This window comes from Vitis riparia, chromosome 11, assembly GCF_004353265.1.
Source record: "Vitis riparia cultivar Riparia Gloire de Montpellier isolate 1030 chromosome 11, EGFV_Vit.rip_1.0, whole genome shotgun sequence".
Taxonomy (NCBI): Eukaryota; Viridiplantae; Streptophyta; class Magnoliopsida; order Vitales; family Vitaceae; genus Vitis; species Vitis riparia.
Genome location: NC_048441.1, coordinates 15,811,917 through 15,838,034, shown reverse-complemented (window position 1 = coordinate 15,838,034; position 26,118 = coordinate 15,811,917). Strand labels below are relative to the sequence as shown.

The 26,118-nt window shown below is 41.3% G+C and overlaps 3 protein-coding genes across 3 annotated transcripts; 1 reads left to right on the top strand and 2 right to left on the bottom strand.

Moving 5' to 3' along the window:
- Window positions 1-368: 368 nt before the first annotated feature.
- Window positions 369-2,865, top strand: LOC117924684 (myb family transcription factor EFM). The gene is made up of 4 exons (XM_034843388.1): window positions 369-729; window positions 1,079-1,708; window positions 1,858-1,934; window positions 2,136-2,865. Exons 1-4 carry the CDS (start codon window positions 537-539, stop codon window positions 2,625-2,627), a joined length of 1,392 nt encoding a protein of 463 aa, XP_034699279.1. The 5' UTR covers window positions 369-536; the 3' UTR covers window positions 2,628-2,865.
- Window positions 2,866-3,545: 680 nt separating this feature from the next.
- Window positions 3,546-11,536, bottom strand: LOC117925603 (serine/threonine-protein kinase fray2). Its single transcript, XM_034844665.1, has 9 exons — window positions 11,362-11,536; window positions 9,931-10,029; window positions 9,391-9,827; window positions 6,521-6,575; window positions 6,345-6,395; window positions 5,199-5,267; window positions 4,981-5,046; window positions 4,821-4,889; window positions 3,546-3,961 (listed from the first exon to the last, which is right to left on the bottom strand). Exons 1-9 carry the CDS (start codon window positions 11,470-11,472, stop codon window positions 3,875-3,877), a joined length of 1,044 nt encoding a protein of 347 aa, XP_034700556.1. The 5' UTR covers window positions 11,473-11,536; the 3' UTR covers window positions 3,546-3,874.
- Window positions 11,537-23,334: 11,798 nt separating this feature from the next.
- On the bottom strand, window positions 23,335-25,084 carry LOC117924964. Its single transcript, XM_034843717.1, has one exon. It carries the CDS (start codon window positions 25,023-25,025, stop codon window positions 23,346-23,348), a length of 1,680 nt encoding a protein of 559 aa, XP_034699608.1. The 5' UTR covers window positions 25,026-25,084; the 3' UTR covers window positions 23,335-23,345.
- Between the last annotated feature and the right edge of the window lie 1,034 nt (window positions 25,085-26,118).

Here is a 26,118-nt window from a genome sequence, read left to right as displayed (position 1 = left end):
GGGGGGGGGGGGGGGGTGGGGGGTGAAGATGTGGAAGAGAAGGAGAAGAAGAATCACCTTTTGTAATGGTGATTTTGAATATAATGGTACCAAGAGTAGTCCAAAGGTTCTAAAACCAGGGTCTAAGCACATGACCCTTCGTGTGTCATGCCAATTGATTCCCTTCTCTCTGACCACTCCCACACACACACACATTTAGCTTTTGCCTTTGTTCTTTGCAAGAAGTTACCATCCCTCTGCTTTATCTCCTGCTTTTTCTTTTCCCCTCTCAAAACCCTACTTTATTCTCCCTCGAACTCACCCCTAAAAAGAAGGCGATCCTCCCTCGATCCTCCTTGTGTTCACAAATAACGTATCCTCTCCTCTCTCTCTCTCTCTCTCCCTCTTCATTTCTATATCTCTCTACTTGAACTCAAACCTATAAAGAAATAGGCCACCAACCCTCTTATGCTCTTCTTTGTTCCCACACATCCTGTTCCTACATGAGCATGAGCATTTGCTAGAATATATATACAATTCTCTACAGTTTCACGTAAATGATGGCATCCCCTTCCGAACTAAGCCTTGACTGCAAACCCCACAGCTATTCTTTGCTGCTAAAATCCTTTGGAGACCAGCCTGACCAGACCCAAAAGCTTGAAGACTTCCTTGCTCGTCTCGAAGAAGAACGCCTCAAGATCGAGGTCTTCAAGCGCGAGCTACCTCTCTGCATGCAACTTCTCACGGATGGTAACCTTTTTTCTCCTATGGAATTTGAGATATCATATGAAGCTTAGTAACAATCTTATTGATGATGGATGCATATGACCTAGAATGATCCCCGACCTTATAAGATTCAGAGAGCGTAAAAGAAGAATTATTTTAATGCATACCTGTTTATATTCATCTTCCCTCCGCAAGTCCTGTCTAGCTTTTAATATTTTTCTTCTTTCTTTCTTTATCTTTTCTTCATGAAGGGAAATGAGAAATAGCTTTCTGCGAACTTGGAACTTTATTTTTTGAGTTCATCTCTTTGTAGCTGATTATTGTAGATGTTATTTTTTGTTATTAAGATGAAGTTGTATTGTTTTTCCCATAGCTGTGGAGGCTTCAAGGCAGCAGCTGCAGTCCTACAGAGCAAATCAAGGGGCAAGACCATTTCTTGAAGAATTCATACCCCTCAAGCATTCAACCCCGAAAGGCTCGGAAAAAACATCAAACATGTCCGACAAGGCCAATTGGATGACATCTGCTCAACTATGGAGCCCAGCAGGCGATGAAACCAAGCATCAATCCACGCTAACATCTTCCAAGGAACCCGATATTGGCTTCACGGTTAGTCCAAAGCTGGGCTTCGATAACAAACAGAGAAATGGAGGAGCCTTCCTTCCATTCTCAAAAGAACGGAACTCGTGCCCAAGTCCAAATCTACGGGTTCTTCCGGACTTGGCTCTTGCTAATTCTGCTGATCATAAGGACGTAGAAGAGAAGAAATGTTCTGAGACGGAAAACGGAATAGCCTTCTCAAGGAGGGAGAATTGTGGTAAGGTTGTGAATGGAGGTGCGACAATGGAGCAAGTAAAGGCAGCAATTACTCCATCAGAAGCACAGACCACAGCTGCAGCTCCCACCGCCAATACTCAAACTCACAGGAAAGCTAGGAGGTGTTGGTCGCCGGACTTGCACCGGCGATTTGTAAATGCCCTTCAGATGCTCGGTGGTTCTCAAGGTAATTTGCTTGTTTTTATGATACGGTGACTATGGTCTCAGAAAAGAAAAAGGAGAAAAAAAAACCTAAAATGACAGTCAAACAATCATCAGCGAATCATCATTGTTGCTATTATTGATTTTTCTTTTTTGTTGTGATAATGGAAACAGTGGCCACCCCAAAGCAAATCAGAGAGCTGATGAAAGTTGACGGTTTGACCAATGATGAAGTTAAAAGCCATTTGCAGGTAAAATCTCTCTCTTCTTCTCTTGTCTTTTTCTATTTCTTTGATCCTCATATCAAATGTGTAGACATGCGTGAAACATGGCAACGTCTTCGTACTGGGTTGAAGCTGACAAAGTTGTGGGTACGGGTCCGTATGAAATATTTCAGTAACCAATACTGATAGACCGATAGACTGATATTGCTTTGTTTCTTTCATCTGCAGAAGTACAGACTCCACACTAGACGACCTAGCCCAAGCCCACAAGCCGCCGGAGCCGCTGCCCCTCAGCTGGTGGTCCTAGGAGGCATATGGGTCCCACCAGAGTACGCCACCGCAGCTCACACCGGCGGCCCCACCCTCTACGGCGCTCACCCACCGTCCCACACTTCCCCACACTACTGCGGTCCCCCAGTGCCCCAAGACTTCTACGCAGCACCCGCCCAACCCCACCACCAGTTGCACCACCACAGCCTCCACCACCAGCTCCACATGTACAAGGCCTCTCCCCAGACACAGAGCTCTCCGGACTCCGACATGAGGGGGGCAGGAGACCGTTCGGAGAGCATTGAAGATGGGAAGTCGGAGAGCAGTAGCTGGAAGGGTGAGAGTGGTGAGAATGGAGGAGAGAGAAAAGGGTTGGTTACGTTGAGAGATGATGGAGAAGAGAGTAATAGAGCGATGGAAGTGCGATTACTTTCAACTTCTAACTTCTAAGCCTTCTAGGCTTCTACCATTCTACGGCTAGGTTTAGGGTCAGGATTAGGAGCAGAGGTAGGGTTTCTATTTTTTTTCTTTTTTTCTTTTTTTCCCTCTCTATAATGTTAAATATGTGAGAGAGGGTAAAGAGGGCATAAGGAAAAAGTGGGTGTTTGTTTTGTTTTACAAATATGCTTCATGTCCTATTTTAAAAAAGATTGAACATTGGATTATATGGATTTTGGCGTTTTTCTGAGATCTTCGTCTTTTGCGAAGATGGACATTTATGGATAAGGACCATTCGTCTGTATCCCATTTGTAGCCTACAACTCTCGTGGATGATTCATTCATAAAAGCCCTTTTATTTTCTTAGAATTCATTTTACAGAACACTGTGTTAATATGAAATCATTATTAAATAAATAAATAAATAAATCCTATGGTGTTTCTTTTCTTTCCCACATATCAAGGACCGAGGAAGTTGAAATTGGGCCACAAAAAGAGAGAAGGAACGCAGAGCAGGTCACCCAAAAGTGGTGGACTGGGTTTCTTTCCACATCTCATTCAGAAGCTTTGTACGTAACGAATTAACATTCCCACTGCTTTCTCATTCCCTTTTCTTTATTTTCTCTTTTTCTTGTTTCATTTAAACAGTTCTTTTAATTGACCAACACGCTGAGCACCCACCCACTTAGAATTCACACCATGGGCTAATCTTAGTGTTAAAACTTAAACAAAGTATTTCACTTCCAGTTAAAGGAAGAGCTTGATAAAGATTTAATTTTCCTACTGAATATGATTTTCTTCTCTTAAGCCTTCTTCCATGTGACCTCATCTTCATATTGGAAGATAGGGTATAAAAGGTCCAACGAAGTAGCCTAACATTATCCTGAAAATAAAAAGTGAAACGTTAATCACATCCATGTGTAACCCTTCATTCAGCAAATGGGCCTTCCATAAAACAACATTAAAACAGGAGAGACTTATCAACCATAAAATTCGATGTTAGATCATGTTTGGTAATAGTAAGTTACCATACTGGCAATTTCACAACAGATATCTACAGGACAATCTGACTTTTGACAACAGGGGGCAAAACTGAACACAAATGCCCCATCAAATGCATTACAGCCTGCATCTAGAATTTGATAATAAGTTTGATAGGCCAGCAGATTTTGTGCCAACATTGGCAGGAAAATATGAATACTCATTACCAAAGGCAAAACTGCATATACTTTACAGCCTGCATTACTGCTCACTGCCACATCATGTTCTGCCATTTTCTAGGATACCATCTCTTAAGCCAACATCATCAACAATGTCGATTTCCATCATTGCTGCACCAAGAACAGTCTGCATGCAAAAAATGTTTTATAAGTGAACTGTTGTGGCATCCTTAATTCCTCATCCATGCAGCAAATTAAAGAATTCAAAGTGACAAACTATTCATGCCTTCATGGATTATGAACAAAATTAAGCTTCCTGGTTTAACACATTTTGGGAAATTTGACTGATTACCCATTTCAACAATCTGCAGTACAACAAATCCAATATTTTGACATCAACTTTTCCCTAGTATCCAATGAGACCTTAAGAGTTGGAAGTTTTGTATCCTTTGATCATGAATGACCTTCTTACTTAAGAAAATGAATATTGATTGTGACCAAGATCACGAAGGGTGCATGTTAATTTATTATAACATGAAGCACTTTGAGGAGGATGTCAAGTACTATGTACATATGCTGTTATGACAGATTAGGATCGCACATTTCAACCTGTTTGGACTATATATTGCTTCACAATATGGGTGCTACCACCGATACTGGAATAAATATGCAAGTTACCAACCACTTACATATAATACATGGAATGAAAATGATGCCAACCTCTTAAAGATTAAAATATGTATAAAAATAAGAAATTATGTGACTCTGCAAAAGCGATGTTACAAGATAGAATGATCGATCTTGGGAGCAATTTAAAGAAGCAAAAGGCCCTATTATGCAGATGATAGAAAAGAAAGGATAAAACCAAATTCACACAATTGCATGAGTTATCACATATGAGGTTCAGTTCTAAGGTATTTCATGCAGCAAATTTTACAACATTGTGTACATCATGCAAAAGCATGCATCTGATTCCAAAAATAATCTAGTAAGCCTGGCTCCATAACTGTAAGGAATCATGAAAAACACAAAGTGGAGAGATTAACCTGGAGTTCCTGTTCACAGCTTTTAAGTCTTTCAGTGTTCTCTTTTACTTGCAGAAAACATCTATGCAGCTGAGAGTTTTCACAGAGCACAACCATTATCTTAATTAAAGCATTGTTGAACATAATTTAGGTATAGAAAATGGTAAACAAGGAGATTTACCTTGGTCAACTGCAACTGACGTTGTGAAGATAGCTTCTTTGCAGCAGTCAATGCGCCCTCCAATTTCTGCAGTCATTAAATTCTCAGCAGGGAAGTGAAGCAGGCTCAGTCTATGAACGTTAAAAGGTCTGAGAGTAATGATATGCAGGACAGAAATGGAACATTTTATGCACCCAAATGAGAATACAACTGTACCATGTAATCAGAACATGTATTACCAAGGATTTTTTCTGTAAGTCCAAAACAAGTTGTTGCTTCTCTTCCAACCTCTCTTCCATCTGAGATATCTGGCAAGGCAATGGGCCCTTAGGATCTTCAACTACTAAAATGATGATGGCTAAAAAATTTATAAATAATGAAGGAACATAGATTATAGCACGTGGCAGCAGCATTTTAACAGCAACATTTTACATCTAGTCCAGCAAATAAGAACTTCTGGTGAAGCAAATAACAGAAGGCCTTTGCCAAATCTGAATTTTGCGTTAGCCATGTGACCAATTGACAAAATTAACCACAATAACTGTAGCTTATCTCCTTCCTGTGTACTGTGTTCACACTTTTTTATTGGTGCTGTTAATATATATATTCTTCTTTGCCTATCAGACAAATAAATAATAAATAATAAATAAAAAAATAAAAAATTGTAGCTTATTTCATGACAAGTACCAAATGCAAAGATTGTGAGCTTAAAAAAAATTCATATGAATACCCATCGCATACAGTGGGTGTTAAAGAGGAGCTGATATTTTTCCAGTAAATGATACTGGTTCCAACTTCTAAGATTTTGAGCATCAGATAATCAAGTTCAGCCTTTCCTTTGGGTTAGCCATTCGACCAACTGAAAAAATCAGCTCCAATAATAACTGTGACTTAATTCACAAGAAGAAATGGGATTCATAGATTTTAAGCTTCAAAAGAAAATATCCACAGGCCACAATAGGTGTTAAAGAGGAGTTGCTCTTTTTCCAGCGAAAGATACAAATTCCAACTGCCATGATTTTGAGCATCAGATAACCATGCTCAATTTATCTTTACAAACACAAATTAAAAGTGGATCTGAAGGAAGAAGAAGAAGATTTGGAACGTATAAAGAGCACAATTAAATGATAGTTGTTTCCCTTAGATTAAAAAATGCAAACAAAGAGAGAAAGAGAGCAGCTATCATGACATGATCAACTACCATTAGAAAATCATGAGTATAACAAGCACAGCTACCATGACAAGTTTCTGGCAATTTTCTGGGTTGAGAGGTTGAATTCAATGTACAGCCATGACAAACCAACATCAAGCCTACCAATTAGCAACAAGAACACAAAATATTGGCATGTCTTTATATTCAAAAACTTAAAAAAAAAAAGGCAAACCTCTTTTTGGAGTTCTTCCCGCCTCTGAATTGATCTATCCACCTCTTCCACCTGAAAATAGCAGCCAAATTAAATAAATAAAAAGGTCCCCAAAACCAGACGCTACACAAGAGATTGAATGTTTTTTTCTTTTTTTTGGCAGTCTAAACAACAAAAAAATAAAGATACTATTTTACCTGGTCATGATAATCACCATCTGAATCTGATGAAAGTCCTCTGCTATGCCGACCACTAAAATTGAAATTACATAAAGAAAACAAAAATATAGTCAAATAAAGCCCCACCCAATGACACCAATGTGATTCCTTCTAAATATCATTTCAAGAGATATTTATGCTACTTAACTAGTACAAAACAATAAGGAAACCTAGGTTAAATACATCAAAAAGTACTCAGAACAATAAATAGGATATATATTTTGTAGAAGAGAACATCTAGTGGAAATCTATTACCAGCCTCTCCCTAAATTAATCATCAAGGTTCTACCTATCAAATAAAAATTATTAAGGTTAACTAGCACTACATATAGGGCTATAAGAATACATACATACATATAAATATAGGTTTTTTTTTTGGGCAAATGAGACAAAATAAACTATATATTGTCTAGATATTATGTGATTCCTTAATGGGTACATGCCACAGTCAAAGCACACGTTTTGAGAATTGAAAGCCAAGCCTAAGCATAAAAGAAACTAAGGACCATGACAGTATGATAGTAATATAGGAGTCGAGGGGCTGCTTTTGTATACTCTTTGTATACCTAGAGGACACTAGTTTGGTGTTTCCTCTTTCATTTTAATATACTTCTCTTTACTTATCAAAAAAAAAAAAGTATGATAGTAATATAGGAGGAAAAACACGGTTGGTACTATGCACACCACCCAAAAAACATATTATGAATTTATTACAAGACCACCATATTGCTCATAAAAGACACCTTAATAAGCGATCTGGAAGGATGATACGGTGGTGTGGAAAACAGCTTTGGAGGCCTGCTAATAAGGAAGACTTTGGAGATAAGTGATGAAGTGAAAATATGGTGTCAAGAGAGTAATTGAAGGTCCTAGAAAGTGACTGGGAGCCATGCCGTAAGCTTTTAAAAACTGATCATGTACAGGGTGGAGTTTGACAAAGGAGAGATAAAAAATGGGTCTCAGCTCTCAGGCATAGAGCTCAATTTTGGAAGCAAAGACACAATGATGAGAGTGTTGCTAGGATCAATTCCCAAATTCTTTTCTTTTCTTTTTGATAGACAAACTGACACTATTAAGAAGCACCTCGCAAAGCTCAAAAAGGCTAAAAGGAAAAAAGCAAACGACATATTCATATGCCATTGTGGTCAACAAGGAAGCTTAGGTGGTGGAGTAAGACTATATGAAGTTTAAGAGCAAAGGATGTTTTCAAGGATATGCAAAAACCAGGTTTTACAGTGAAATTTGCCCACAATCATTTAAAGGGCACTGAACATGGAGATGTGAAAATATCTGAACCCCATAAGCCCAGGCTCAAAATCACCCCCAAGAAAGCAGACACGCAGGAATCAGACATGCACGCACACACAAAAGTCGATGTTACATTCACTGATTTTGTGTAACTTCTATCAACTGCCATGTCATGTTTCCCTGTGATATGGGTGAACTGTGGTCCTTAGAGATTGGTGTTAACATGAATCACATGTCCATGTTGGGCTGTCATCATATGAACACATTTGGAATTTTATTAGAAAAATAACATACATATATCTGCTATTAGCTGTTTCTCATTTAGTAGGACAAAGGAAATACTAATAAAAAAGGTACTTGTACATCACAACTCATTCAAAGAAAATCAATTTTTGATTGAATCTTAAACAGGCTGAATTCAGCTTGAACTCAGATCCAACTCACTTTGTTTTTCAAGGTGCCCAAACCTTTGATGGGATTTCCTTGCAGATACCAAAAGTCAAAGAAAAGATTAAATCTCTAGTGCTTCATTGATGTTCTCTTAGTCCTGACCTGAACAATGTGTAAATTATAGTTTGGAGAATGTTGAAGACCATTTATAACTCCTTTTTCAGATTGGGTTAGCCTACTCTTCCCTTTTCTTTAGATTAACACATGTTCATTACAAAAGAAAGTCAGTGAGGATCACCAGGAAGTGGATAACACACTTTAAAGTATATCGGTGGTGTATGTAACTACACTATGGGTAACAACTCTCTTGAAGATGAGCCAACTTTTGGTGCCATTCTGTACTTCTCTCCAAAAATCAGTTTTTAACTTTATGTTCCTAGCTTTGCTCTCAAAACTAAAAAGGAAATTATTGTCTTACTGGGACCACCCATCCAAAGGATTTTTTTTTTTTTTAATGGGTAAATAATATGATTTTATAAACAAGCGCCAAAGAGATGGCATGCAATAGTACACAGGAGTGACAAGACATATACAATGAGCCACCCATCCAAAGGAATAAGTATCTACTATCTAACAAACGTCTAAAAATTGGGGCCTGCAACATATCTTAAAGGACTAAACAGCATTGAATGGCTTTGGTTTACCTGTGGAAAGAAAGAAGCTAAGGGAAGCTACAAAATTATTGAAAGTGTCCAGCACACTTAATCCATGTAAGCGAATGATTAGTTTCCCTTTTCTTGACTAATGACAAGCAACCTGCTCAGATATAGTTATACATAATGCAATCTAATAAAAGATTGGCTTTGCCTCGTAGCACATGCACCAATTTCATTCTCTTTGCCAGGACCACAATGCACCACTTATTGACACCTAAAAAGGCTAGTTCACTCCTAAAAATTGCCAGCCAATTTTTTTCACACATGCAATTGTAAGAAGCTCTTTCCATCTGTGCAAAGGGTGCTATTCAGTAAAACCCATTTGACCCAAAACACATAAAAACAGCATCAAACTCAGGATATACTATAATGTCAACATACATAGGATGTCAAAATTTTGAAATTTGTTGCATAGCTGCATTATGGATTGAAAGATCCAAATAACCAGTCTTTTATTGATATTGAATGATGCGCAACAAAGCAAGAGTAGCTTACCCATTTCGTTTCTTTGAGTGTTCATCTTTGTCTCCACTTTTATCGTGATCGTTGGTGTTGTTCATCTCCCTATCTTGATCCCAGTCCATCTCACGGTCTCTTTCCCAATCCTGGTCATGGTTTCTGCTATGTTCTTGCTCATTGTCCTCCATGTCTCTGTCTTGATCTCGATTTCTATCCATGAAACGATCCCTTGTTCGATCGTGATCACGTGCACGCTCATGTCCTCTTTCTCTCTCTCGATCATGATCTCTAGATCGATCAATGTTTCGATCCCGAAAATGGTCCTTATCATGACCATAATCCCTTTCTCTATCCCTGCCCCTATCCCAATCCATGCCCCTTTCAGAATTACGTCGAAAACTTTCACGACCAAAATTTGATCTCCCACCTCTGGTCCTTACTTCATTTACTACAACAATTCGGCCATCAATATCCTAATATAAAATTGCAGTGTCAAAGGTCTAAAAATGTAACAACAATTAGAGTAGAATAGAAGAGAAACCACAGACAAGACAGTTTACAAGTGATGTTACATACCCTGCCATTCATGTCATTAATGGCATCAATTGCCGATCGAGGATTTGTAAAGGTAACAAATCCATAGCATTTTCCCCCAACGCCCCGCTCATTAATAATCTGTTCACACATGATATGTCTAAGAAACTAATAGTAAAAAAAAACCTACTAATGGAACCATAAAAGCAGCAGTCAAGTGAGTTCAAACATGTAGACAGAAAATTGAGGATGACAAATAGAGACAAATGGAGAAAGATTAATTGAAGGGGAAGAACATGCCAATGACACATCAAATCACTATGTGTAATGGAGGTATGCCACAATGAGGGACCTATAAATATGACTTCCAAAAGGAAAGAAGAGGACTCTTTCTCCACACCTGAAATGTCAAGAACATTCCTATAGTAGTTTATCTCAATACAACTGTTCTTGCATTTCAATTCACTCATCAATATCTGTGGTGTTGTCTCAGAAACCACAGGCTATTCTTCATAATTTGGTGTCTCTTTAATGTGATTTTGCATTTGCTCTGTTACGTTCTCCTAAAAAGCCAAAACCATCCATTAAATCTTTGTTGCTTAATTGCTAAAAAAATAAAAAATAAAAAAATAAAAATTGAGTTCATTTTCTCATTTCTTCAATTAATTTGTCACTTTTATCCTCTTATTAACTTACAGCAGTGGGCTTCGTTTTACTTAATTAATCTTATTCCAAAACGCTCCACCTTGGTGGAATTGGCACAAAGACCAATTAAGTTGATGGCCTCGAAAATTATTAACTCCACCCAGCAAGAGACAAGCGGAAAAAGATCTAGGTGAAGAAGGTCCCTGACTTCCCCATACTTTAACCATTTTAAAGTCAGAGGATCGCATTCCAAGCCCTTTGCACAGGTTAGGCTAAGATCAGATCATCCATGGACCAGGTTGATTGAGCTGAAAGCTCTGGCACGCCCAGCATGCAATTGAAATTTGATACCCAGACTGAGCCCCTGTGTTGGGAGCTGAAGTTGATTATTGAGCCAAAACCTCAACACAAATACCCATTACTTAAGCTACATTTGTTTGCATGCAATTGGATGGAGGTTCCAGTTCTGAATCCACAGGAGGCTAGTTTGAAATTGACCTTCCAGTCCATAGACCCAAATGCACAGGAAACACTTTCAAAATGAAAAAACACTAATTTCAAACTAAACCTAAACAGGAAGCCCTATCTCTTTGGTAGTACCAAGAACAAGCCACAGAACAAACAGGACGAAGAAATCAAATTCCATATCATTTATCAAATCTTTTCAGGAGTTGGAAGGATTAGGTTATAAAGAAATGGTTGTTATTAATGCACCCCTACTAGAACGTAGAAAGATTCCTTTGTTTCCAACGAAAATGAAAGGAAAATTTGATGGTAAAGAAAAAAAAAAAGAAAAAGAAAAAGAAACCCTAGAGAAGAAAGACAAACCTTAACAGCGACGATGGCACCGTACAAATTGAAGACCTTGCGGATGCTGTCCTCGGTGGCATTGTAAGGGAGTCCGCCCACGTATATAGAGTTGTCGTCGTCGATCGTCATTTCTCCGCCTGCAAAACCAAACTTCCCCCCTCCCAAGTCTTCCACCCCTTCACTGCTCCCAACTCCTACTCTCCTCTCCTCTCCTCTACTCTCCACCCTCGAGTATTGGGCTTTGCTTTCTTTGATTTTTGTCCGAGGCCCAATGGGCCGCACCATTAATTTTATATAAAAAGTTGAATTCGTGAATCTGGTATGAAATATATACTAAGCTTCTAAATCATCGAATATTAATAATAATAAATTTTTTAAATTTTTTTATAAATAATATTAAACAAATTTGAAACACAAACTCTTTCAGGTAATTACTAGAGTTAGGTTTAGATACACTATTTTATTTTTTATTTTTAAAAATATAAATTCATATACAAAATATACGAACTCCTCTCGTACATAAAGTAGAAATTTGTCATGTTCTTCAAACCACTTTTCAATATTTTAAATTTTGAAAAAATAAATTAAATTATTAAAATATTGAAAAGTGTGGTCTTCAAATTTTTCATAACAATTCATATTTTTTATTTAAAAAAAAAATGCACTTGTATACTTCTCACATTCCCAATGTTGCATTAATCCAATACGTTTGTTCTTTGGTAGATTTCTACCACAATCCTTCGACTTCTTCAAGGCAAATTTTGCTTGATCTTTAAGATTTAATTTTGGGATATTTGGTGTATTTAAAATCCATTTGACGGTGATTTTAGAAAATAGTTTTAATTTTTCTAATGGTTAATTTTTTTTTATCAAAATAATTATTTTCAAGTAATAAAAACATTAAAAACACTTTTTAGAATTACAACCAAATGAGCTCTTAGTATCACATACACTATCTCAAAAACAATTATGATTTTTTGTTTCATCACAAAATCATATTATTGAAAATCAACCCTATTGCAAGGTCAATCCAAAATGCCCTTCCCTATTTTTCTAAGAATAAACTAGAGAAACATGTTGCATAGCTGGGTTGTGCATTGCACGGTAAAAGAAAGCACATTTTCATATTAAGTTTCTCTCTAACTCAACTCTACTCGATGAACTCATCCAAATCATATGGGCATCATTTGATGATCCTACAAAACTATTCAAAGATCTTTATATAGTTACAATCGAATATCGTGTAAGCTTGATATAAAATCATCTCATACAATACCTTGGCGTTAAAAATTATCTCTCAACTCCTAGCAACTTTCATCAAATATGGATTGAAACTATCAAGTGGCTCATATCATTCTCGGACTTTTAACTAGTCATAAACTATTTAAAAATTACACATTGCTAGGTCATTTAAATGGGTGATCGATTAGTCATAATATAAAAAAATTGTTCAAATAGTTTTACTAGCAATTGATTGACCATAAGATATAATCAACTAGTTGAAGCCATTTTAGTATCCCTAAGAGAATTTGCCAAGGAGATGTTCTATTGTCCCTCGAGGGACAAACAATCAATTCTTCCTTTAGTTTCCTTGAGAGATAGACATTGTTTGTCAACATAACTCAACATAGCTATACTTGAAAATAGTTGTATGAGATAAAATCGAACTTGTCACATCTTAAAACCACTATCATAAGTCCCAAGAAAATATATGTGCAATATAATGCATTTGGAATGGAATTACCAACAACTCTAAATAATAGCAATGTAAACATTTAAAAAAGATAAATAGAGGGCACTTCTTATAGGAAACAAAAAAGGTTCCTTTTGTTTGTGAATCTCCTATTTATAATCATTTTCTATAAATTGGTTACAATATTAGGAAGAACTTGTCGGCCAAAGACACGTTTATAGGCATATGGCACAAAAAACTAGATTGATACAACCTTATCTCATTTGGGTAAAATGATGAATTTTGTCTTCTCTGTAATGACCTACTCCCAATCGTGTAGATATTATCCGCTTTGGATCCAGAGGGGCCTTTACGGCTTTAAAACACGTTTATAGGGTTAAGAGTAGTTTATACTTATATAACGTTAAAAACTTTCTCTCCTATTCGATGTGGGATGTCACAAATACCCTCCATGCAAACATAACGTCTTCGTTGTGTCCCACGAGATTGCGGGGCCCAACAGGCGAACACCCCTACGGGGTCAAACAAACCCCCATACCAAGGCCAGAAACCATTTGTAACGACCTGCTCCCAATCGTATAGATATTGTCCACTTTGAATCCCAAGGTGCCCTCACGGCTTTAAAACTTGTTTACAGTGTTAAGAGAAGTCCATACTTATATAACATCAAAAACTTTTCCTCTAATCCGATGTGGGATGTCACAAACACCCCTCATGCAGACACAACGTCCTCATTTGTGACATCCCACATCGGATAAGAGGGAAAGTTTTTGACACTATATAAGTATGGACTTCTCTTAACCTTGTAAATGTGTTTTAAAGTCGTGAGGGTCCCTTTAGATCCAAAGCAAATAATATCTACACGGTTGGAAGCACGTCGTTACATTCTCCATCTAAGTACCTTGTTTATTTTTTATTTTTTAAAAATTAGCAAGCAACTATAAGGTCACTACCTTCTAGTTTGTTTCTCAAGTCCATAGTTGATGGATACTTTCATTATTGGCAGAGTACTTAGACATCAAGTTAGGAAGGTAAGTTGAATCGCTACTTGGCCTTGATTAAAGTGAGTCTCACAACTAGCCACAATACCTTAACGGAAGATTAATCAATGCAAAAGAAGCCCTTCCTCCCAGCAAGGGCATGCAAACATCTATGGAACCTTGCATTGCCATGGAGCTGAAATTAAATATAGTTCACATGCAACTCCACAACTTTTATTTTTTATTTTTTAACGTTGGTTGACTATACTGTTGCACACATTGAAGCTTCAAAACTAAAATTGGGCAATCCATACATGTCAACTAAATGCCTCTTGTTATCATCTGCCTAACTGAAGAAATCCTTACAAGCTTCAAACCCTATAACTGATTCAATAGTACAAATGGAGGCACCTTCTTCAAATGCCTGCTTGTCTTATTTTTGGCATCTTTGGCTGATACATTTTTTTTTTCTAATTATATTTCATGGGGCCTTTACCTATTAATTGGTAATTTCACATTGTACCATGTCATTGATCAATCTTTATACCTTGTCTCAATATTTTTGCTAAATTGATTGCATGTGTAACTTGTGTGTATAGTGAAGAAAATATCGGTGTGTGTCAGTGGGCCTCAAAACGATATATACCATAGATATATCAGTGGTCAAGCTTGCCCTTTGATATATAATATACACTAAAGAAATATATATCAAAAGTTGGGATAGAAACAAATTAAAATATTTAAAAAAAAAACATATTAAAGAACAAATTGATTATAACTATTTTATAATTGAATGAAAAATTTTCATTTAATTGATTAGTAAAAATATATCATAATTTTCTTCATAGTATTAATTAAATATTAAAAATTTATACATTTATCATCATTGATTTTATAATGTATCATAATTTTAATATTAAATAAATTTTAAAGTTAAACATATATATCATCAAATAATATTTGATATAATTTAATAATCAATGTACACTTATCAAATTTATATTTTTATTAACACGTATAATATATATATATATATATATATATATATATTAATTTATTCAAAAAAATAACTTTAAAATGTTTATTATATTTTTAATTTTATTTTTAAGAGTTTTATTTTATATTTTTATAAGTTTTGATCAATTTTAGGTCTACCGATATTTTGTGTCAAAATATCCACTGAAATATATTATAATCAAATATTACAATAAATATCATCAAATAATATTTGATATAATTTAATAATCAATATACATTTATTAAATTTATATTTTTTATTGACACGTACAATATTATATCAAATTAATGTATATATATACATGAATTTATTCAACAAAACAACTTTAAAATGTCTATTATACTTTTAATTTTATTTCTAAAAGTTTTATTTTATATTTTTATAAGTTTTGATCAATTTTAGATCTACCGATATTTTATCAAAATATCCACTGATATATCTCCGATATATTCGTAAAATTGAAATACCGATATATCCGTGATTACCGATATTTTCATTCTTGATGTGTATGACTATCAGGTTCGATCTTCATCGATTTCACCAGTTTAGATACATGCTAAATGATATTGTCGCCCTCTAGTGAGATCCCTTGATATAGTGTTCTATTTGTTGTCTCTTTTATGACTTTCCATTGTCTCTTGATAGACTTTCGGTCATGGGGATACATTATGTTTTTCTATAATTACTCTGTATTTCTCCAATAACAGTTTGAAAACCTACCAGTTTTTCTGGGTTATGCTCCATGGGAACCTTCATTTGCTTTGACTATAGAGAGAGAGAGAGAGAGCTAGTTCTCAGTTGAGCTTTGATTCCATTGCCATTCCTTTGATTCATATGTGGAGCTTTGATTTGTTTCTCTTCGTGATCTCTTGCATATGGTGATCTCTTTGATTGATTTCTGTCTGTGACCTCTTACATATAATGATCTCTTCTATTATACATATATAGCACTAGTTCTTTGTGTTGAGGCCTCGTATTCTCAGCAATCCTCGTAGTTGCCAAATGGATAAACATACGATCTCAACGAACACGAATTCCTGATTCAGCTGCTCCTGCAAAAGGCGTCCGGACGGGGTGTCCGGACACACCCTCCGACGGTTTTGTCAGCCATGGAAAGAGAGATAAAAGTAGATGGCACAGTTGGCCTTTTTCTAGGTATTGAGGAGCTTACCTTCTTCTTTGTGCGAAGGTTCATATATATACCATTTAGAAACTCTCTCTCCTCCATAAATGATGGAAGGCTTTTTGGTTTACCATGATTGCCACTAGGTGGTGGCAGGGACATCCTCATCCTACGAACGACTGTCAGAGATAACGGGAAGTGACTAGCTGTCACTTCTGTCTTTTCGCTCTGCAGGTATCAGAATATGATTTGTGACAGGATATCAGAATGACGTAGTGAGACACGCTTAGTCTGGTCAGCGATCCGGATGAACATATCCGGGTGGAACATGAAAGGTCGCCGGATGCGTAATGGCGGTGGTCCGGGATGAACGTATCCGTGTGGGACATGAAAGGTCGCCGGATGAGTGATGGAGGTGGTCCGGGATGAACGTATCCGTGTGGGACATGAAAGGTCGCCGGATGAGTGATGGAGGTGGTCCGGATAGGAAAGCGCGCCACGTGTACTCTTGGGGGAATCCGGATGTGGATATTCCGGGTAGGAACACGTGCCACGTGTCGTCAGGGGACGTGTGCCACGTGTCATCAGGGATGGGTCCCTACAATGCCCCCCTTTTTAAGTTGTCGATTTTGCCCTAGCAAAATGGGCGGGTTAAAAAAGAATGATTGCCTCTTAAAACCGGGATTCGCTTTTTGTTCTTACTGGGCCACGTGGCGAGCTGAGGCGAAAAGACAGGAGAGCCTTTATGGCGAGCCGCCGTCTCTGGGTATTCCCTAGGCAATGTGTCGGTTTAATGATAGCGTTTTTCTGAACGCTTGGGATACTGAGGTGCTGTCTCTTATAAATATCAGGCTGTGGACTCCCGTTGCTTTTTCTTACTGCATCTTCCTTGTCATCGCTTCATTTGTCTGCTGTTTTGTCTTTGCTTGTGAGCGTACCGGCAGCATTCAGGTGGTGACGGTGACTGCATTTGCGGTTTTCGACCCTGTTTTTCGAGTTTACACTTGGTACGCAACTCTATTTTGATTTCTTTCTTTCTCACATGCTCTTTTCTTGGTTTGCCTTTGATTCGCTTGGGAAGCTCTCTTTTCTTGGAGTTTCTGCTGCCCCCCTGCGCTTTTTGCGTTTTGGTGGGGTATGGAATCTCCTGTGGGGTAGGGCTTGAGGTTTTGTGGGGTCGATTTCGCTTGTTTGACTTGCTGGGTTTCTTTCATGCAGATTGTGCTTCATCTTTGTACTGGAAAATGTCTGCTACCAAGGAAGTTACTTCAGCTCGCCCGTCTGGTGACGCTCGTGCAGAAAAGTCTGTAGAAAAGTTGAATGTAAAAGAATTTCGCGATCGGTTTTGCGTTCCTAATGGCGTGTCTGTAGAGCTGTTTGATGGAGAGGGCGTGTTGCCTGAGAAGCCGGAAAATAACGCGATACTCTTTACCAAGGAGCAGTTTAATGCTGGGCTTCGATTCCCTGTCCCGTCTCTGCTCAAGGAATTTCTGCACTTCACCCAGATTCCTCCAGTGTACGTACATCCCAACATGATCCGGGTGCTGATGGGGTGCAGCATCCTGAGCATGCTGTTCAACTTGGACCTCTCATTACTGGAGGTTCTTTTCGTTTACTCGATCAAGAAAGTGAAGAGTAACATCTTCAGCTTCGTCGCCAGCCTTCCATCCCTGCAACTGGTGACAAACCTACCAGATTCGAATAAAAAGGCCGCCAAGGGGCAGGTGCTGGTCAAGGGCGTATGGGCAGGTTTGTCTGAGCATCCGGACAGGCCCTTTGTTCCCAATCAGTCACTGAAGATTCCAGGTATAGCTAAGCTACTTTCTGCCTTTGCATAGTTTGTAAGTCAGCATTGTTTTTAGGTGGCTGACATATTCTGCTTTCTTGGGTGTAGACCAGGATAAGAGAGGAAAACTGGTGGAGTGGGTGGAGAAGGCTTCGTTCGATCGTTTGAACAAGCTTTTTGAAATAACTTCAGCCGAGCGGAGATGCGAACTGCTTCTTTCTGCGCAGAACCTCCGCTTGGTCGTCCAGCAGCCTCAGGCATACGTGCTGAACATACTTCCCAGGCGGCTGCCTGAAGAAGTGGTAGTCGGGGAGCACTTTATTCTTGAAGACCTTCCTTTCTATGAGGGGGTACGGAAGGCAGATGCCCGGAAACGCAAGGCCCTTCTCAACGATCGGGAGAAGAAAAGACAAGAAGGGCTTCTGCGGAAGGCTCCGGGTGGGAAACGGACTGCGTCCTCTCCGCCTGCTGGTGCTCAGCAAAAAAGAAGAAGAAGCTGAGTAAAAAAAGTAAGGGTAAGGCAATAAAAATCCCAACTCCTCCAATAGAGTTTGTACCCCCTCCCATTGGCTATGAAAAAGAATGTAATATTGAAGAGCCGGAAAATCCTCTCCCGTCCTCTGTCTCAACCACTTTCGAATTTATTAGGGGCCTTAATCTTTCAGGGCCCTCGGTGGCGCCAGACGTTCGGATGGCTCTTCTGGCTGAGGAAGCAGCTTCAATAAATCAACCAGGCTCAGCTCACCCGGATGAGGTTGCCGACTTGCCTCCTGTTACACCCCCAACAGGAGAGATGGGGGCAGATAGCCAGGAGTTGCCTGTACATGAGCCAAGCCCTCGTCCTCTTGTGCCTGTGAAGGGGCCAACTAGGAGAAGGTTGCGTCTGGTACGCGACTTGAAGTCTGGCCTCGCTGGGCGGCTTCAGGGCCGGTTCACAGAAGGTATCGAAGTCAGCTGTTCATCCGTCCCGGAGGGTCGTCCGGAAGGCGATGTAGTGGAGATGACGGAAGAGAGCCCGGCCGTCCCAGCGCTGGTGCCGGCTGAGGTTCCAATTCTGGCTCCGGCTGAGGTTCCGGTTCTGGCTCCGGCTGAGGTTCCAGTTCTGGCTCCGGCTGAGGTTCCACCCAGAGAGGCCCAGCCGGTTGAGAATGTTGAAGGTGTGGTTCCGGAGGAGGAATCACTCTCCAATGCCTCCTTGGGGGAGGGTCCTTTTGATGATGCCACTTTCATCCCTGCTAACCCTTTCAGTTATGCGGAGATGGAAGAGAAGCTAAAACAGATTCCCTCTGTTGCAGACGCTGGGGTACCTTCAGCCCTGATGTTCGAGACAGTAGAGACGGTATAATTTACTTTTTAATTCCTTCGTCATGCTGATGCGCTTGTCGTGTGATTGTAACTTGGTTTTTTTTGTTTGAGTATTTTCCTACAGCTGGTGAGTGGCCTTCGCGGTATGGTTCTTCAACGCAATCTTCTTTCTGACCTGCTGGAGACTGCTGAGTATACAAAATCTTTTGTGTCTCAGCGAAAAAATGATGAAGAGAAATTGCGCTTGAGAGTGGAGCAGGCTGAAGCCAGTTCATCTACTGCTCGAGAGGAGAACAAGGTTCTTCGGGAGGAGAACGAGGTTCTTCGAGAGAAGAACGAGGTTCTTCGAGAGGAGGTTGCTGAGGTAAAGAGCCGGGAGGATTCTATGGAAGTTCGCCTGTTTAAGCGGAGGAGGAGATGGCTCTTTTGAGGAGGGAGGTGAGGCACCTCCGGACAGAGGTGTCTATTGAGAGACGGCAGAGAGAAGAGTTGCAGTTGCGTTTGTCAACGCAAAAGGAAGAGCTGGAGGGTGAATTTGCTGCGGAGAGGGGGAACTTGAAGCGGAGTACCAGAAGCAAGTTGATGAAATGTACTTGTTCGGCTACCGCTGCTGTATGAAGAAACATGGCATCAAACGGGACGTTCCTTCAATTCCTCCGGGTGAATTGGAGAAACTGCACAGCAAACCTGCTCAATGACAGCTTTTCCTTTTGTGAAAGAAAATCTACTATCTTCTTTCTATACCTTTGTAGTCCGGAGGTCTTTTTGTGTATGATTCATTCCACAAATATCAATAAAAATACACCTATTCATTTTGTATTTCTATTTTTTGCCTCATCTTTCACTGGTAATACTGCTTTAAATTAGATACATTCCATGGTCGCTGTAATGGGGTTCCATCCAACTTCTGTAGATGATAGGCTCCACTTTCACTTGTTTTAGATACTATGTAGGGGCCTTCCCAATTGGCTTGGAACTTTCCTGCCCCTATGTCAGCAGTATTTTCAAAAACTTTTCTAAGGACTAGCGTACCATTTTTGAAGCTTCTGGGCTTTACTTTGCGATTGTAGTGAGCTGATGCCCTTTGCTGATAGTCTGCCATCCGGATGGCTGCAGTTTCTCTTATTTCGTCCGCCCAGTCCAAATTTCTCCCTAATTCTACATTTGCATCATCCTGCCTTCCTATTTCGGTTCGGATAGTGGGTAGGCCAATTTCGGTGGGAATGATTGCGTCCATTCCGTATGCGAGGGCGAAGGAGTATTGCCTGTTGGACGTCCGGGTGTGGTTCGATAAGCCCATAGGACGCCGGGTAGCTCCTCCACCCATTTTCCTTTGGCTTGCTCGAGTCTTTTCTTCAAGGCAGTGACTAGAGTCTTGTTTGTGGCCTCCGCTTGCCCATTACTTTGAGGATAGCGTGGTGTAGAATATGAGTTCCGAATATTGAGTTCTGAACAGAACTTTCGGAAAATCTTGCTATCAAACTGTGGACCGTTGTCTGCTATGATTGTTTGGGGAATTCCGAAGCGACAAATGATGTTCTTCCATACGAATTTGGTGACATCCTTGTCTTTGATGCTAGCATATGCTTCGGCTTCTACCCACTTACTGAAGTAGTCTGTGGCGACAAGCAGGAATTTCTTCTGGGCAGGTGCGGCTGGTAGAGGTCCTACTATGTCCATGCCCCACTGTGCAAAGGGCCATGGACCTGAGATCGTTTTCAACTCTCCGATGGCATGTGTAGTATGGGGGCGTGCCTTTGACATTTGTCGCATTTTTTGACGTATGCTGCCGCGTCTTTTTTCATCGTAGGCCAGTAATAACCTTGCGAATGGGCTCTATGTGCCAGTGATCGCCCTCCAGCATGGTTCCCACATACTCCCTCGTGCAACTCAGCTAATACATAAAGTACTTCTGAATGTTTCAAACATCTGAGGTAGGGCCTGTAAAGGATCGCTTGTACAGGTGCCCTTTAACCAGGGTGAAGCGGCGGCTTGCACCCGGATCTTGTGTGCTTGTTTAGATTCTTCAGGCAGGGTGCCTGTTCGGAGGTATTCAATGATATCTTTCATCCACCCTTCGTCATCTGTTTCGCCTGCCTTAATGGTGTTGCAAGTGGAGGTTTCCGTGATGGAAGGTTTGGCTTGTAAATATATAGGCAGTAGTATTGCTTCTTTGGTGGGAAGGGAGGCAGCTATACCTGCCAGGCGCGTCGGCGCGCGCATTTTCGTTCCGCCTGATTTTTTCAATTGTCCACTCTGTGAATCGTTGCAAAGTATCTTTTACTTTGTTTAAGTATTGTGCCATGCGCTCATCTTTGGCTTCGTATTCGTTTTGAACGTGTCTTACCACGAGTTGGGAATCGCTATAGACTCGAAGCCTAGAGACGGATAAAGCCAGGGCGAGATCCAATCCGGATAGGATGGCCTCATACTCTGCTTCATTGTTAGAGGCTTGGAACCCCAGCCGGATGGCTTGCTCCAGCTGTTCTCCGGTTGGGGATTGTAGGAGGAGCCCTACTCCGGAGCCGGATGATCGTGAGGCTCCATCAACCCGCAATGTCCACCATTGTTTTCGCTTGATTCGTCATGTTGGATGGGCTTTCGAGAGTATTCCAACACGAAGTCAGCCATTACTTGGCCTTTTATGGACAATCTGGGTTGGAACTCTATTCCAAATTCACTCAACTCTATGGCCCATTGAAGCATTCTCCCGGTTAGGTCCGGCTTGTGTAAGATATTGCGAAGGGGTTGGTCAGTTAATACGACCACTGGGTGTGCTTGAAAATAAGGGCGGAGTTTCTGGGCGGCACTTCGAAGAGCTAAGGCCGTCAGTTCTATCTTTGAATATCTGGTTTCAACATCTGCCAACGCTCTGCTGATGTAGTAGATGGGTTTCTGCTCCTTGGGCGATGGGCAGCGGAATAAGACAGCGCTAACTGCCCACTCTGAGACAGCCAGGTACACATACAGTTTTCTCTGGGGATGGGGCTGCTTAGGATGGGTGGTTGCATGAGGCGTTGCTTGATTTTTTCAAAAGCGTTTTGACAGCTGTCTGTCCATCCGCTGGGTCCTGCTTTACGGATTGCCAGGAAGAAGGGCTGTAGCTCATCGGTGAAACGGGCTATAAAACGTCCTAGAGCGACAAGCTTGCCTGTGAGGCGTTGTAATTCCTTTTTGTTCCTGGGGGTGACGTCTCTACGACTGCCTTGACTTGTTCTGGGCTCACCTCTATTCCCCTTTGACTGACCATAAAGCCTAGGAATTTCCCAGCACTCACGCCAAAGGCGCATTTGGAAGGGTTCAACTTCATGTCGAACTTCCTTAAGAGGTGGAAAACTTCTTGTAAGTGGAGAACATGCTCTTCACGAGTTTTGCTTTTGACCACGACGTCATCAATATACACTTCCACTGTGCGGCCAATTAGAGGTTTGAATATCTTTGTCATCAGTCTTTGATAAGTGGCGCCAGCGTTTTTGAGACCAAATGGCATGACTTTGTAACAGTAAAGTCCATGTGGCGTTATGAAGGCTGTTTTTCTTGATCATCTGGGGCCATGGGGATTTGGTGATATCCGGAGAAAGCGTCCAGAAAGGAGAGCATCCCTTGCCCGGCGGTAGAATCCACAATCTGATCTATTCGTGGCAAAGGGAAACTGTCTTTTGGGCATGCTTTATTGAGGTTGGTATAGTCGACGCAGACCCGCCATTTGCCCTCTTTCTTGGGTACGACTACTACATTTGCCAACCAGTCTGGATATTCCACTTCTTTGATGAATCTGGCCTCCAGTAGTTTGTCAATCTCCATCCGGATGACTTTTTGTCTGTCCGGGTGAAAACGTCTGACCTTTTGCCGGATGGGTTTTGCCATTGGTAAAATGTTAAGCTTATGCGAGACTATCGAGGGGTGAATTCCCTTCATATCAGAGTGTGTCCATGCGAAAACGTCATGGTTTTGTCGGAGGATGTCTTGGATGCTCTGGGTTTCTTCGGGCGTTAAAAGGGAACTTATATTAGTAAGATGAGAATCTTCTTCTGAAATTTGTACTGTTTGTAAGGGATCTGCTGCCGGGGATCTCTGTCCGCCGGATACAGTGACTGCTATTGGTCGAGCGCATGGGTGGATTCGGGGAGGGGTTCATTCTCCCGACTGGTCCCTGCTTCTCTTGCTATCTGGTAGCATTGGCGAGCGGCTAGCTGGCTGCCGTATAGGTTGGTTTGCCCATCTTCAGTGAGAAAGCTCACCATCTGATGATATGTGGAGGGGATGGCCTTCATACAGTGTAGCCATGTACGTCCCAAGATAACATTGAAGGGTGATAGATCTTGGACTACCGAAAATTGAACGTTGAGAGTGACTGGGCCAGCTTGGACTGGTAGCACAATGTCTCCCAATGAGGTAGTTGATGCCCCGTTGAATCCGGACAAAATCCTTCCAGGGTTTTCGAGACCGACTAAGTTGTGTCCCATGTGGCTTATGACTGACGCTTGCACCAGATCAGCTGAGCTACCTGGGTCAATTAAGACGCGCCTTACGTCGAATTTGTCTATCCCCAAGGATAGAATGAGGGCATCACGGTGCGGACGTAATATCCGCGTGGGGTCTACTGGAGGAAAAATGATCGTTCCGTCTATGGGGTGCGGGCCTCCTTCGGTTATCCCAGGTCGGATGGAATTGATACGCTCACGCACCATCGCTTCCCGCAACAACCTCTGCCTCTTTCGCTTGGAATTGAACTCTTCATCCGACGGGCCTCCATTAATGTAATTTATGACGGCTTTGGGGGCGGCCGGAGCCATGGGGGCCCCAGAATCGCGGCCCCGGGAGGCATCTCCATCTCTAGCATCTGTACGGAGGTATTGCCTTAAATGACCCGCCTTTATAAGCCTTTCCACCAAATATTGGAGGCTTCTGCACGTCTCCGTTGTATGGCCGTGCTCCTTATGGTAAGCGCATTTTTTGCTATGGTCTCTCCTGGATGGATCCGATCCGAGGGGTCTGGGCCACCTGAAATCGGACATGCTCTGGATCATAGGGAGAAGCTTCTCATAAGTTATAGAGAGTGGTGTGAGGGGTGGCATTTCCGGGCGGCTTGGTCCTTCTTGCCTTCGATCGGATGGTCTTGGCCTGTCCGGAGGTTTAGTGCTTCCCTCTGTAGTACCCTTGGATGCCTGTCCGGCCACCAATACTTGCTGGGTGGCTGCCCGTACGTCATCTTCAAGCATTGAGTATTTGTTTGCACGTCGAAACAAGTCGTCCATTGTCATAGGAGGCTTTTTTGCTAGTGACTCAAAAAAGGGAGTGCCTGGGCAAATACATCGTTTGAAAATCTGTAGGACAGCGTCCATGCTGCAAGCTTCCACTTGTAGGACAGCCTGGCCAAATCGTTTCACGAACTCCCTCAAGGATTCGTTATCCTTCATTTTTATGTTTTGCAAGGTGCTGATGTTTTGCTTATGTCGGGCGGAGCATAAGTATTGTCCCACGAAAGCTTCTGAAAGGTCTCTGAAATTATCCACCGAATTAGGAGGTAGGCGATGGAACCATGAAAGAGCCTGTCCTTGCAGACTGGCAGGGAATACTTTGCACAGCAGTGGGTCGTTGCCTATGTCGAGGGTCATGAGCTGTCGATAGTGCATGATATGGTCAAAGGGGTCACTGCACCCATCGTATGTGGAAAACTTTGGTACGAGAAATCCCCTTGGGGGTTCGTAATGAATGATATGAGAGCAGAAAGGCGTGGAGAGCATGTCATCCAACCTTTTGCTAATGGAGCCCATGGGTGGCTCGCTCAGGAGATTTTTCCCAATGGTTCGTACCGCTTGGTGCGGTGGAGCGTTCTGCATCATGGGGTGACCAAGGGGTCACGGTGCGAAAGAGCGTTCTGTGGCATGGGGGTGACCGTAGGATCATGGTGCACTCCCCCTGCGATGGTCGTCGGTGGCTTGGGCCTGCCAGTTTGCTGGGGGCCCAGTCTCGCGCGCATGGCGCCCGACAATTGGGATCTTCTGTCACGTCGTCTTTTTGACGAGAAGTGGGTGGAATCTGAGCTCTCTTCACGGGGAGCTCGAGGCATAGGCGTGTGTGGCTCATGCGGCCTAGCGCTGCGTGTTTCAGGGATTGCTTCCGCTGTTCCAGGGTAAATCGACTCCTGGTGAGCCCTTGAGTTGGCCACCTGGTCCCGGGAGAGCTGACGACGGGGAACTCCTGTCGACGATGCCTGGATACGTAGTATTGCATTTTCTTCTCTTAACCTCGTCGTCTCCTGGAGGAGAGTTTGTAGTTGGCGCTCGCTCGCTAACTGCCTTCTTTCGATGGCTTGGCGCCATTCAGAATTATCTTCCTCTCTTCTTCCAGATGAATGGCTTTGGGAAGGCGTAGCCATTTCTGCTATTTACTGAATCAGCGAAAAACGTTCCCACAGACGGCGCCAATGTTGAGGCCTCGTATTCTCAGCAATCCTCGTAGTTGCCAAATGGATAAACATACGATCTCAACGAACACGAATTCCTGATTCAGCTGCTCCTGCAAAAGGCGTCCGGACGGGGTGTCCGGACACACCCTCCGACGGTTTTGTCAGCCATGGAAAGAGAGATAAAAGTAGATGGCACAGTTGGCCTTTTTCTAGGTATTGAGGAGCTTACCTTCTTCTTTGTGCGAAGGTTCATATATATACCATTTAGAAACTCTCTCTCCTCCATAAATGATGGAAGGCTTTTTGGTTTACCATGATTGCCACTAGGTGGTGGCAGGGACATCCTCATCCTACGAACGACTGTCAGAGATAACGGGAAGTGACTAGCTGTCACTTCTGTCTTTTCGCTCTACAGGTATCAGAATATGATTTGTGACAGGATATCAGAATGACGTAGT